Source organism: Penicillium griseofulvum, assembly GCF_001561935.1.
Source record: "Penicillium griseofulvum strain PG3 chromosome Unknown contig_13, whole genome shotgun sequence".
Lineage (NCBI taxonomy): Eukaryota > Fungi > Ascomycota > Eurotiomycetes > Eurotiales > Aspergillaceae > Penicillium > Penicillium griseofulvum.
This window is the reverse complement of record NW_024467434.1, coordinates 473,385-485,535: the sequence shown is the minus strand read 5'-3', so window position 1 is coordinate 485,535 and position 12,151 is coordinate 473,385. Positions and strand designations below refer to the sequence as shown.

Below are 12,151 nucleotides of genomic sequence, written 5' to 3'. Positions count from 1 at the left end.
AGCCTTAGCAGAATGGGGGCACGACCGGAGAAGATGGGATTAATGCATCTGCAGAAGGCCCAATATGGATATCTCGGTCGTGATCGTCCAAACTCGCAATCTGGTACTTTTGGGGGGGAAGTGGCTAAGACCTCCTCTTCACGGCGTTCTACAAGTGGCAATTTATGGGGTTTTATTTTCCTCTTATCTGCAACGGTTCTATCTGGGTTCTTTGCATATGCACATATATTCCCGTACCTTGTATCATTAGCGTTAAAAAAATATATATATTCTTTATTTCTCCGAACTTGAAAAGTACGAAATAGCAACGGTGTCCGGCCGCATCCAGATCACGTCTTGAGTGAAACAGACGCGTATCTCGGCTGCACGGACTCCCAGTATTTAAACCCGCACTCCACCGGCCGGGAATGGCCGGATTTCTAATTCACTTTCAATATTATGATTTGTGAAAGAGAGAGAAGAGGGGCTTGTGGGTTTTGTTTTTTCTCTTTCTTTTACGCATAGACCCCAGGTCACCTCCGGGATATCAAATGGGGGCCGGGTCTGTCACGGGAAAAAGGGGCGATGACATGCAGTCGATCAGAGAAATTCTTTCCCGGCCAAACCCATTTTAAGAGATTAGTACAGCCGATATGGAACTACTACCCTTTATGCTCTAGTCTTTATTTTTTATTTTATTTTATTTTAATTATTTTTTCCTCTCTTTGTTATTCAGAAATTTAGATCGGCTGTGGGGATATTTGTAACTTTTTCAGTGGATCTCTTTTTAACAAACCCATTGTGATTCTTTTTGAGTCTTGACATCTTGAAAATACTGATTTCACAGTATTCCTATATATATATATATGTGGTATTTATATATGTAGAGTACTAGTATACTCCGTACTCCGTAGTAAATAACGTATTCTCCCATAACAGTAAAATGAAAATTAGTCTAATTGGTAGGTGGAAACATCCGTGCCATTCTAGCCGCTCTCTAGTGGGTTAGTTGCAGGAATATGGGCTGGGTGGCTTTTTGTTTTTTCCTTTTTAGGGGATCCTCATTTTATGGGGTATTTTAAGATACACTGTATTTTTTAAAAAAAATATAGGAGAACATATCACCGGCTTCTCCGTTTATAGAAAGATATGAACACATATATATATACGGAGTATATACGGAGTATATATTGTATATATCTCATATTTTACTTGACTTTGGTGGCTTTTCCAAAGTTCAAATGGGTTAACTCTCAGACCTCTTACTGCGGCTCTTTCAACCATAGACTCGGTCATTTATATATACGAGCACGAGATGAATAGGCGCATCGCTTACGAACTTGACCAGAGAGAACCGAGCGCAGGCTTATCTTCTTGCTATCAGTGCGCGTTCTAGTCAACTCCGTAATATATACTCATTTCAGCTTTCTCAATAGAAATTCCCTGTTATAAGCAGATAAGAATCTTGAAAGAAACCCCCCCGAAATTGGTATCAAAACGCCCAAATCTACATATGCAAAAGGACAAAGATCGCAATGCGCTCGGCACATCCTGACGTCAAATAAAACGATTTCCTGCCGTTCATGCAGCTAGGATAGACTGACCATACGGAAAAGCGGCAGAGATGCACTTGCTCATCAGACGTCGCAAGGGCCGTCGTCGTAGCGGAACTGCACCTCGTGCATCCCCCCCGGGCACTACTGCACTTACCAGGAAGACTAGACAAAAGAAGAAAATACAATTCCCTTTCCAGAACACATGTGCAGAATCTCATTTACGCCATGCAGGGTAAGCCTCGGCGTTGACCGTTGAAATAGGCTGTGCAAATTAGTCTGTGTTCTTTTTATGTTATATATAAAGGTGTGTCTGCTTTGTATATTAAAGCTAAGCTTTGGATGTATCAGGCCATACTGAGATCAATATAAAAATGTACAACATAAAACCATAAAGCTATACGAGCCAAAAAAAAAGCAAAAAAGAAAGTCAGAGAGCAAGAAAATAGTCAGCCCTATGACCTGTAAACTCCTTGGCAGATCCAAAAAAAAAAGAAAACCGTTTCACTCCTTCCATAGCCAACCTGCAGGCTCAAAACAAGACTCGAAATCGACGCCACCGAACAACCCAATCGCCCCATAGAGGTCATAGTCCCCTTCCAAGCCTTCAACACCTCCAGAATCTGCATCGACCTCCTCATGCAGATCCCATCCCCCAGATCGGCATCCATTCCGCGTGAAGAAGATATGCACCTTGCATTTCTTATTCTTTTCCCCGATATTATCTGGTAGCTCAAATTCCATCCCCAATCCAACCGTCTCACCCACCTTGAATGCCGTGGTAAAATCCCGGCCCCCAAACGAATCATTCACGAACCGACATCCATCATCCGAAAACACTCCCAGCCCACCCCTCTCCCAACCAGGAGATCTCCATGCCGGATAAGGCTGTGCAGCAAACCCAATCGAAATCCCACTACAATCCTGTGGGGTTGGTCCCGCTCTCAGCGCCAACAACTTGACCTCAAAGTAGATCGTTTTCTTCTGCTCACGCACAAATGGCGAGTCCGCAGCAGGGAAGTACATCGGCAGCTGGGTGAGAATGACACAGTCCCCATTCCCATCGACGCTATGTCCACGCCAGCGGCCATGTGCAACAGCCGAGACATGACCACGCAGCTCGGCTGGCTGCACAGGTCGAAGGTCGTGTGCCTGTACGTCATTGTAGACGGCGGATGAAGGTTGGGTGGGGAGCCAGAGTGGAACCGAGTTGCAGAAATCATGGGCGCGCTGGGCATCATCTTCGGAGGCGTTCCCTGTACCTGAAATTAGGTAGCCAGCGATGGGGGGTGGTGGGAATGTGGTTGTGTCAGGGACTGCTTCTTGCCAGTTGTGATATGGAGGTGGATTGTCTGAAGTCTGTGATTGTGATGCATCATAACTTGGCGGTAAGTCTTGATTAGACATTTTGTGTATCACACAGTAGTTTTGTGAGGAAAGATGGTAAGAAGTCAGATTTTAGACGACGCCAAGCGAGGGGGGTTGGATTCTCTCATTCTGACAGTTTCATTTTATCTATAAGTTTGGAATTTGACCAAATTTTTCTGTTAGTTTTATATATTTAGATATTTTGATATTGTAAGTATTTAGCTATCACATAGGAAAAAAAAAATTAACACTAAGAATAGAGAGGTTTCATATGCAGCCAATACTAAGCACATTCGGAATTTCTTCCATTCTCAACTGTTCAACGTTTCTTTTTCTTTTTTTCTCTCCTCTTCTTTTTTCTCTTTTTCTTCATTTTCTTTTTGTTTCCTTTGGCCTGTGGCCTTGAACCCTCGTTTTCTATTTTATTTTTCTTTCTCTTGACACCTCTCACGACTAACGAATCACGTCTCACACATCACACGATCCCTCGATCTCTCTCCGAGTCTCTTAATTCCTTCAAATGTCACTCGCTTTTCGCTAAAAACTCCAATGGAGGTCTTACCCGCCGATCAGCCCCGCAGGGTCCGTCGATCATCCATTACCGACCACATCCACCGTGTCTTTAGTGTAAGTTAACTATAGCCAACAAAGGAACTTCATCTAACCCCCTTAAAGAAACGACACAGTCAAACCGAGTTCATTCCCCCAGTTCCATTCCTCGCTCGTGAAGCTCTTGCACAGGACAGTAATTCTTATGCGAGACATTCCCTGTACGATGAGACCGGGCCCAGCTCGCGCTCTTATTCCTCCAACTCTCGTTTACCCTCCACTGGTACACCTGGTTCAAGTCTATCAGTCGCAAATGGGACCTCTATGGATGATACTCCGACCCAACAAATGACACCCTTGCCTAGTCATCCCAATGGAGATGGAGACAAAGCTCCAACGTTGGACAAAACCAAGAAGAAAGAAAAGCGTGTCACACGTCGCCTGGAAGCTGAGAGAAAAGAACTCGAGAAGCGGTTGCTAGCGCTTGAGGATGCCCAATCCAAGGCCGACCTTGGAATCAATGACAGATCCTCTCGCCGTCTGACCAAGAAACAACCGGTGGGCAGCTCAAGTAGAAGCTCTAGTGCTAATGCAGAGCGTCCGAGATCGTCAAGTGGTTTTTCCTCGATATTCCGGCGATCACGCCGGAATTCAAATTCGAGCGATGTAGACTCTCCGTCTCCCGAGTTTAGCCAGCTGAGGACAGATACGACCCCACCTTCTCTGCCTTTGGCTCTACCGGAAAGGTTTGGAACAGCTATCACCCGAGAGTTACAGTCCACGCATGGCACTGCACTGAATTTATCCGCTTCGAACAAAATGCCCAACGCGACCCAGCACAGCCATTTCCTCCACAGCTCCCCGAAGTCTGATGATCTTCGTGAGAACTGGAAGATGGCGGAAGCCTGGAAGAAAAAGAATGGACTGTCCAATCGGTCAGTGTCGGAGAATATTCCCAACGGTAGCCGATCCATTCTTGGAAAAGCTGCTCGGAACCGTGAGAAACTCGCCTCGAACGATCTGGATAGGGAGGTGTTTTCCGCAGCTTTGAAGCATGACAGGAAGAGTGTGCCCGCGACAGAAAAGTCTGCTGATCGAGTTACTTATGACCGCTCCGTTAGGGCTACTAGCATGTCAATGTCGCAGAGCTTGAGCCAGCCTAACTTACATCCAGGTTTCCTTGATTCGCCTACTCAAGTTACCACGGCTCGTCAGTTGCAGGAGATGACACTTCCAGAAACTCTAGAAAATGCATCAATTCAATCCAATGCTAGGCTTTATCAACCACTAAACCTAGCACAAACAAATGCCACGGGAAACCTTGCTAGGAAGAATCAAGTGGATTCCTTCCCGCGAGCATACAAGTCGTCTCCCCTCGCGCTGAATCCTGCAAATACGGATGAATCGCCTCAGGATGATACCAGCATTCCAAGATTACCGACAGCACAGAATCTTGACCATGCAAGCCCATCCCAGCTATCACACTCCCCCGCGCAACCTCTTCCCGCCCACCCTCTCCCCGAGGATCGAGGGAGAAGTCGATTGCCTGTCGCTTCGTCGCATATCCCCAAGCGAACTGCAAGTCGTTTCAAGGAAAACTTCCAAGAATCCCCACAGTCGGCCGAGCTGCCACAGGTCCCAGTCAAGAGCGAACGACGGAGTCAAGAGACTTGGAGAATGCCAACGGCGTCAACTGATTCGCTCAGAGACACCCCCACGTCTCCATTCCAGGTACCCGTGCGATCTTCATTCCATACAGGAAGTGTTTCACCCGTGGAGAGAAGCAACCAAACATCTAAGGACCTGTCAGATGGCACGTTTGCTGTCCCTGCGAGATCTCCTCGTCGAGCTTCTTGCACTTCCACTGAACTCCCTGCGAATACCCTTGCTGTTGGAGGACCTGGAGGGTTGATACCAGGACATAGCCGTACTCCTTCACACACATCTTCCCACGACGGCCATTCAAACTATGATACTGCCGATGAAGATACCCCCGAATCTCCTGGATTCAAACGCAACTCTCTGACTCGTGTGGATACCAGTCCCTCGGTATCTGCTATTGAAGCGCCGGTTGTACAGGAGGCTCCCGTCAGTCCGCTCATTTATCCCAGTCTCCAGCCTGGCATCCAACCTAGCGTCCAATCTAGTGTCCAACCAGTCCAACTCAGCAACCAGCCCGTTCTTCCGTCTATCCTGCAGCCTGGCTCTCATCGCGATACTTATCGCGGCATACAGGACGGCCCTCAACCTGGCACTCAGCCCGACATTCATCCCGAAAGACAAACCATCACGCAACCAGCTACCGAAAATGGCAGCCCCCAAACCCGACTAGGCCCCATGAGCATCCTCAAAAGAAGATCCCAAAAAGCGAAATCAGCCCACAACTCACAAACTATTGCCAAGGTCTTCGTAATCTGCTGCCGCTGCAAGTACTGGCACGACCTACCCCCCGAAGTCTATGCACGTCTCGCCTACCCCGAGAGTATAGGCTCGGATTCCAAGCTGGGTAGATCCCCCTCCAAGAAGCAACCCGACAGCGGTACCCGTAAGCTGACGGGATCAAAATCACTGCCATTCGGTAATTTCCCAGCTCCTCATGCTGCCAAGCCCGATCTACGGCCTGCACCTCTTCTTTTACGCAAGGTGACCTGCTGCTGGTGTGGACATAATATGAGCCGTTCTTGTTGTGAGGGATGGGCTACTGCTGTTGAGATGCGTGAACGTCAGCATTAATTTAAAAAGATTTCTCTATGATATTAACGACTGATGTGAATGATTACCATGATGTTATGATTTTTTTCTTTCTTTTCGAATTTCTATGTTTCTTGTTTCGGTTTTCTGCCTATGCATATGCATCATCTGTGTCCTTGATGGCTACGATCTTTGGGCTATCTTACAGACAGTTTTTCACAGATTAATTGAATCAAATGTATGTGAATTGAAATATGACTTCTAAAAATACGCGTCTTTGTAATGTATGCACATCTTCTAGACTGCACTCTTCTCGAGGCCACCTTTTGCTTTTGTCAATCCCTAACAAGATGGTACTGGTACCTATAGAGTCGACAGTTGAGTTTACAACCCGCGTATGAGACCATAGGTATGGGAGAGACATGCTGGTGAACGAAACTGAGGCCATTACTTCTCTCTAACATTCACGGGTCGGCAGGATGAGACAATTGACAAGGGAAATAGCGTTGTGTTAGTGTTTATTTTTCATAGTCCAGGGAATTGGCAGGTCCTGCTTTCGACTCAACTGGGATGGGCAATCAAAAGCGGATGGCTCTTTATGTTAGTGTATATCGCTAAAAGCACACCTATCTTGAGTATCTCTGAGATAAAGAGACATTCTTGTTGTTCAGCTCGCAGAGCAGCGCAAATACATGTCAGTATAATAAGATGGATCTCCTAATCTCATTCTGATTCCAACCTAGTGACTAGTGACCCCTTTGAAAGGCAAGGCAAGGCTCCTTTCACCAGACACAGTCGCTTGTTATACATGGCCAATGAACAAGATATGGGTTCCTGTTATACAGAAATGCAAGATCTTAGCCTTAAAACAAACCCATTCAAGCTAGAAAGTCCTCGGAAACCTCAAGATAGTATACTTAAAGTGGCAGAAACTGGGCGGTATGGTGCTGAGTCACCATCCTATATTTTCCCTTTTTTTCCTTTTTTTTTTTCGTCTTCCTCTGGATATCTCTAGACATCTTTGGACCATTTGTCAGAATTTAATGCTATTCTGATTTACAGTGCCTATACATAACTCTACACTGACTCGTTCACAGATATATTTCAAACCCCAAACACATTCTGTCCGCAACTCATCAATCCAGCTGCCCCAGTCCCCATGGACGTACTCAAGGGCTCTCCTTTTGGAGAACAGTCACCACAGCGCTGCGTCTTGTGGCCGTGACCGACTGGAGCTGGGTTGTGGGCTGGGTACCTTCGGGTGCTCATGCTCATTTTTGAAATACAAAAGTTGCCAGAGCAAGCAAAGGGCCTTCATAGTTCATGTTATACTTGCTCGAGTCTTTCCCTTTTGGGAATTTCACTTTGTCTACGAGAGCATGACTCCTTGCGCATCTACATTCATCAGTTTAATATCGAATCGAATCTTATTGCTTTCCCACGTATCTATCTTTTTTTTCCCCTCAAAGACTACAGCTTGCTCTTCCCCTCACCAACAATATTCACAACAACCTTTCCCCAAGTCTCCCTCCCACCCAACGCCTGCAAAGCCCTGGGCACACTCTCCAATCCAACAAAGCTCTCATCCTTGAACGCAGTTCCCTTGAACTTCCCCTGCTCAACAAGGTCGAAGATCCCTTGCCAAACCTTGCCAACAGTCTCCGTCTCAAACTTGGCATACTGCCCCCAATGCAAGCCAACAATACTCACATTCTTCAACAGCACCCGATTAAGCGCCACCTTCTCAATCGTCCCTGCCGCAAACCCAATAACCAACAACCGCGCATTCCACGCCACACACTTCAGACTGGCCTCAATCATGCCAACAGGATCATAAACAATATCCACCCCAGCAGCCCCATTGCCCTGCCTGTTCTTCTTACAGATTCCCTTCACAACCTCCGGCCACGCCTTATCCGTGTAATCAACCACATAATCCGCCCCAAAGATCTTAGCAATCTCCCTCTTCCTCTCGGTTCCCGCAGTAGCAATAACGGTCGCGCCCATGGCCTTAGCAACCTGCACAGCAGCAAGTCCAACGCCACCTGCAGCAGCATGAACAAGGACCCAGTCGCCGGCCTTCACGCCAGCGCGTTGAACAAGACCGCCATACGAGGTTGGGGCCGTGACGAACAGTCCCGCCGCATCTTCAAAGCTCCATCCCTCCGGCACGGGGAGGAGGGTTTGCTCTGCGGCTAAGACGTGTGTTGCGTAGGCGCCTTGTGTGGCACCGAAGACGCGGTCGCCGAGTTTATAGCGGTTGTTTGGGGACGACGGAACAGAAGTGATTGTACCGGCGAACTCGGCACCACCAATCCAAGGGAGCGGTGGTTGATGTTGGTATTTGCCTTGGATTTGGAGGATGTCGAAGAAGTTTGTGCCGGCAGAGTGAATTTCAATTAGGTATTTGTCTGCGGTTGGGGTTGGGGTTGGGACTGTCGTTACTTTTAGGTCTAGAGGACCCTGTAGATGTGGTTAGTTCGGTTTGGGACTCGGTTTGGGGTTCGGTTGTTGATACCTTGACGTATTCGCTGACTTGGACGGCACGCATTTTGACGGGAATATAGATTGGAATGGAGGTGAGAGACTCTGAACTTTTTCAGTAAATGGAAGAGATGGAATGTTCAAATAAGAAGAGCTCTGGGAGCTGGGAGGTTTCCCCGCAAGATGCCGAGGTTCCTTTTCGGGTAATTACCGAGTCTTGGCATATCATATTTATACGGGCCTCGGGAGTATATTAAAGTATAGATGTATGTTGTATAGATGTATCAAGCTCAATTAAACAATAGGTATCAATATATACAGTTTCCTTTTTCATCCACAAACTCCCCAAAACCAAAAAAAAAAAAAAAAAAAAAACCAAAAAAAATATCACTGGGTATGGTAAAACAAACAATCCACCCATAGTTCACACAAAAAGGTATCAAGTATCAAGGTATCACACGTATTTAACAGAAATAATAGCGCCAGTTCAAGTTAACACCTAGTATCCAATGCCGGGTGGCTTCTGTGCATAATGGTCATGATCCACATAAGGCATCGGAGCACACATCACTGAATGAGGCCCGGGTTGAGTATGAGTCGGGGACGTCATAGTATGCATCTGGCCATGGGGCTGAGTATGAGGGATCATCTGCTTCCTATCATGCTCGGGCCGGGCAGCCAGATGACCAGCCATGTCATACTGCAACGACATCGCGCGCTTCCAGTTCTTGACATCATAGCCAGGCGGGTACTCTGGTGCCTCGCTGGGGTATTGATGATACTGGGGACTGTAGAGATGGCCTTGGGGGAGGTAGCCATTGACTGAAGGTGCCATGGGAGCAGCCGTAGATTGGGGGACGGTGGCTGGGGGAGTGATGGCTTCAAAGGGTAGTGAGTACCATTGAGATGGGTTAAGGCCGTAGTCTACTGAGACAGCGCGTGGTGGCCAGCCGATGCCGGGGGTCGTTGCTGTTCCCGGGCTTGGAAGGCATGACTCTGGTGAGAGTGGATAGGCTTGGTAGGATGGGGTCATGGCCGAGGTGGTGTTCAGCATGAGACCTTCTCCCACCGGGGAGGTGTGGTCGAAGGCTGTTGTTGTTGGGCTGAGATCTGGATAGGAGACGGCTGTACGGTCTGGGACGAGGATGTGCTCTCCCGAGGGACTTGGGGTGAGTTGTTGGATCATAGGAGAGCTCCATTTCCGGTCCTGATCTGGGACATGGTGTTGGGTGGACGATTGTCCATAGATAGGTTGTGCCATGGGCCATTCGTGGCGGATTATTGGTTCCGCTCTTACTGGTAATGATGGCAGTGGTCTTTGAATCGATGCTTTTCTCTTCACATCTGAATCTTCTTCCCCAGAGACTTCAGCTAGACTCTTCTTTCGAGTCTGGCGAGATGGTTTGGTCACTCTCCATTTCTTCAGTCTGCTTCGTAGTTGGGTTTCACTTGGAGGTGTTAGTAAGAGTCCGGTATCGGAAATAGAGAATATAGATATGGAAATGTATACCTAGGATTGAAGTCATCGGTACGTATTTGCTTAATGACCTGCTTCAAGGGCCATTCCTCTTCCATATATAATCTGGAGATCAATGCCTTCTTCTTCTCCCATACATCAGAGGAGATAGAAGTCTTCATCATTTAAACAGTCCAAGTTTAATGAAATTGGGGATCACAATGATCAACAATAATAAAAAAATAAAAAAAGAGAGAGAGAGATAGATGAGGATAAATATATGTAGGGAGAAGAGAATATAAGAGTGGTTTATTAGGGCCACCAACTAACTTCCCTCCACTTTTTCCTCCACTTCAAGATCTCCATTGTCTTGGGTCTGTGACAATTGGATATTAGCGTTTGTGGCGTTCGATCATGAATGAGATTCGTTGAGAGCAATTCATTTCACGACGATCATCCAACCGATGTCATTTACTCCAAGTGGATAAACGGGAACAGCTAGGTCTTATTCCCAGTTGAGTGCTTGGCGCGTTTAAACAAAGATATTCGGAATTCGATTGATCTACTGTTATTTTACTTGCTTTTTTTTTTGGACTTCTTTTGATCTATCGAGATCATTTAGATTCCTTTAACCTTGAGCCTGAGGACGTATGAGAATTGGGGGAAGTCCCACGATTATATTCCATAGTACCGAGACCTATAGGGAGTAGTTCCCCAGTGATTTACTGTGCATTGAGGGGAGTCCGGCTAGTGTCAAGTCTTAGTCCACTCTGAGATAAGCCCTTCTCACCCCCGTGGCGTCTTGGACTGGTCGCCGATCATCGGGCTTTCAGGGGGCGGTTTCTGTTCTGACGGTTCTGACGGGTTTGACGGTTCTGGTTCTGGTTCTGCACCGGACGTCTATCTAAAAGCAGAACCGTTATGAACTTTTTCCTATGGAACCCTTGGAAATCTAACAAATTATGAGGAGTACAGGATCGTCATATCATGTGTTCCAACATATTCGGGCAGATCCCGAATTCCTGGGAAAAAAGCGGTCTCCTTCCTCCCCCTCCCCCCCCCCCCCCCCAAGGCACCAATGCTTTTCTCTTTCTTTTTTTTTTTTTTTTCACGTCTGGATGTGAATCCGCTAAGGCACATGGTGTCAGAACTAGTGTAAAGCCTCTCAATTTGAACCAATAGTTGTGAAGGTCGTGGAGTATCAGTTCGTGCGAGTGCCAATCGATCTAGTACATTGATCGACGATCTGCCCGGGTCCTCAATAGTGGACTTTCGGGGTCCATGACTTTTTTCCCCTTAAACGGCAATTTTTTTTTATACCATTGCCTCTAAATTGTCAAGCACATGAGACATCCTTGAGTCAGAAAAAAGAAATGCACGGGCCTGATATTGCCCTGCATGAGAAAGTGTCCACGAGCTTTCTGCATATGTCACAGCTCGGTAGATGTCCGATTTCGGATTATTTCGGATTATCTCGGATTATCTTCTCAATATCTTCATTCTATTTAGGTGGATATCTTTATATGTTCATATCCATGGTCCATGGTTATATATATATCTATATCTAAAGAATGGAAATCCGGAGAATATGTTTCATAACTCTAAGGGATTATCTTAAAATAAGTCAGAGTATTCTCACCCTTTTGACACGTTTTCAAAGAAAATGCGTATATGTTCTGGGCCCTGTAAAAGGCATAAAAGGCATTTTAACTTGTTCAAATTTCTCTTTTCTTTTTTTCTTTTTTTTTTCTAAAATGACACTCTCGTATACACACACGTATAGCTGAAACAGTATATATAAAAAAAAAAGGCAGATATCCCCGGATCACCATGGATCTGCTGCAAAGCACCTTTTTTTCAAAGCTTAAAGGAAAATCTCCAAAGCCCTACGTTTTTTTTTTGGCTCCATTTCCCCGAGTTACCCCAACGGGGAATACTCGGCTTCACAATACATGCTCATTATCCACTTGAAGTTCCCACTTTTCCATTATGATTCGGGGACAACTTACCGAGGTAAAGTGGCAATCGGCATTTGCATTTTGATATCCCGAATCTTTACTCCTTAGTTGAG

At 46.4% G+C, this 12,151-nt stretch overlaps 4 protein-coding genes across 4 annotated transcripts; 1 reads left to right on the top strand and 3 right to left on the bottom strand.

The window, feature by feature from the left end:
• Window positions 1–2,036: 2,036 nt before the first annotated feature.
• PGRI_093000 (SSH4 family protein) lies at window positions 2,037–2,939 on the bottom strand (the record flags this gene model as incomplete). Its single annotated transcript, XM_040797013.1, has 1 exon — window positions 2,037–2,939. One exon carries the CDS (start codon window positions 2,937–2,939, stop codon window positions 2,037–2,039), a length of 903 nt encoding a protein of 300 aa, XP_040650443.1.
• A 510-nt stretch (window positions 2,940–3,449) lies between these two features.
• On the top strand, window positions 3,450–6,182 carry PGRI_092990 (uncharacterized protein; the record flags this gene model as incomplete). The annotated part of the gene is made up of 2 exons (XM_040797012.1): window positions 3,450–3,527; window positions 3,576–6,182. 2 exons carry the CDS (start codon window positions 3,450–3,452, stop codon window positions 6,180–6,182), a joined length of 2,685 nt encoding a protein of 894 aa, XP_040650442.1.
• Window positions 6,183–7,610: 1,428 nt separating this feature from the next.
• Window positions 7,611–8,691, bottom strand: PGRI_092980 (NADPH:quinone oxidoreductase family protein; the record flags this gene model as incomplete). The annotated part of the gene is made up of 2 exons (XM_040797011.1): window positions 7,611–8,603; window positions 8,659–8,691. 2 exons carry the CDS (start codon window positions 8,689–8,691, stop codon window positions 7,611–7,613), a joined length of 1,026 nt encoding a protein of 341 aa, XP_040650441.1.
• A 432-nt stretch (window positions 8,692–9,123) lies between these two features.
• Window positions 9,124–10,265, bottom strand: PGRI_092970 (Clr5 domain-containing protein; the record flags this gene model as incomplete). The annotated part of the gene is made up of 2 exons (XM_040797010.1): window positions 9,124–10,072; window positions 10,135–10,265. The coding sequence occupies 2 exons, from the start codon at window positions 10,263–10,265 to the stop codon at window positions 9,124–9,126; spliced, it is 1,080 nt and encodes a 359-aa protein (XP_040650440.1).
• Between the last annotated feature and the right edge of the window lie 1,886 nt (window positions 10,266–12,151).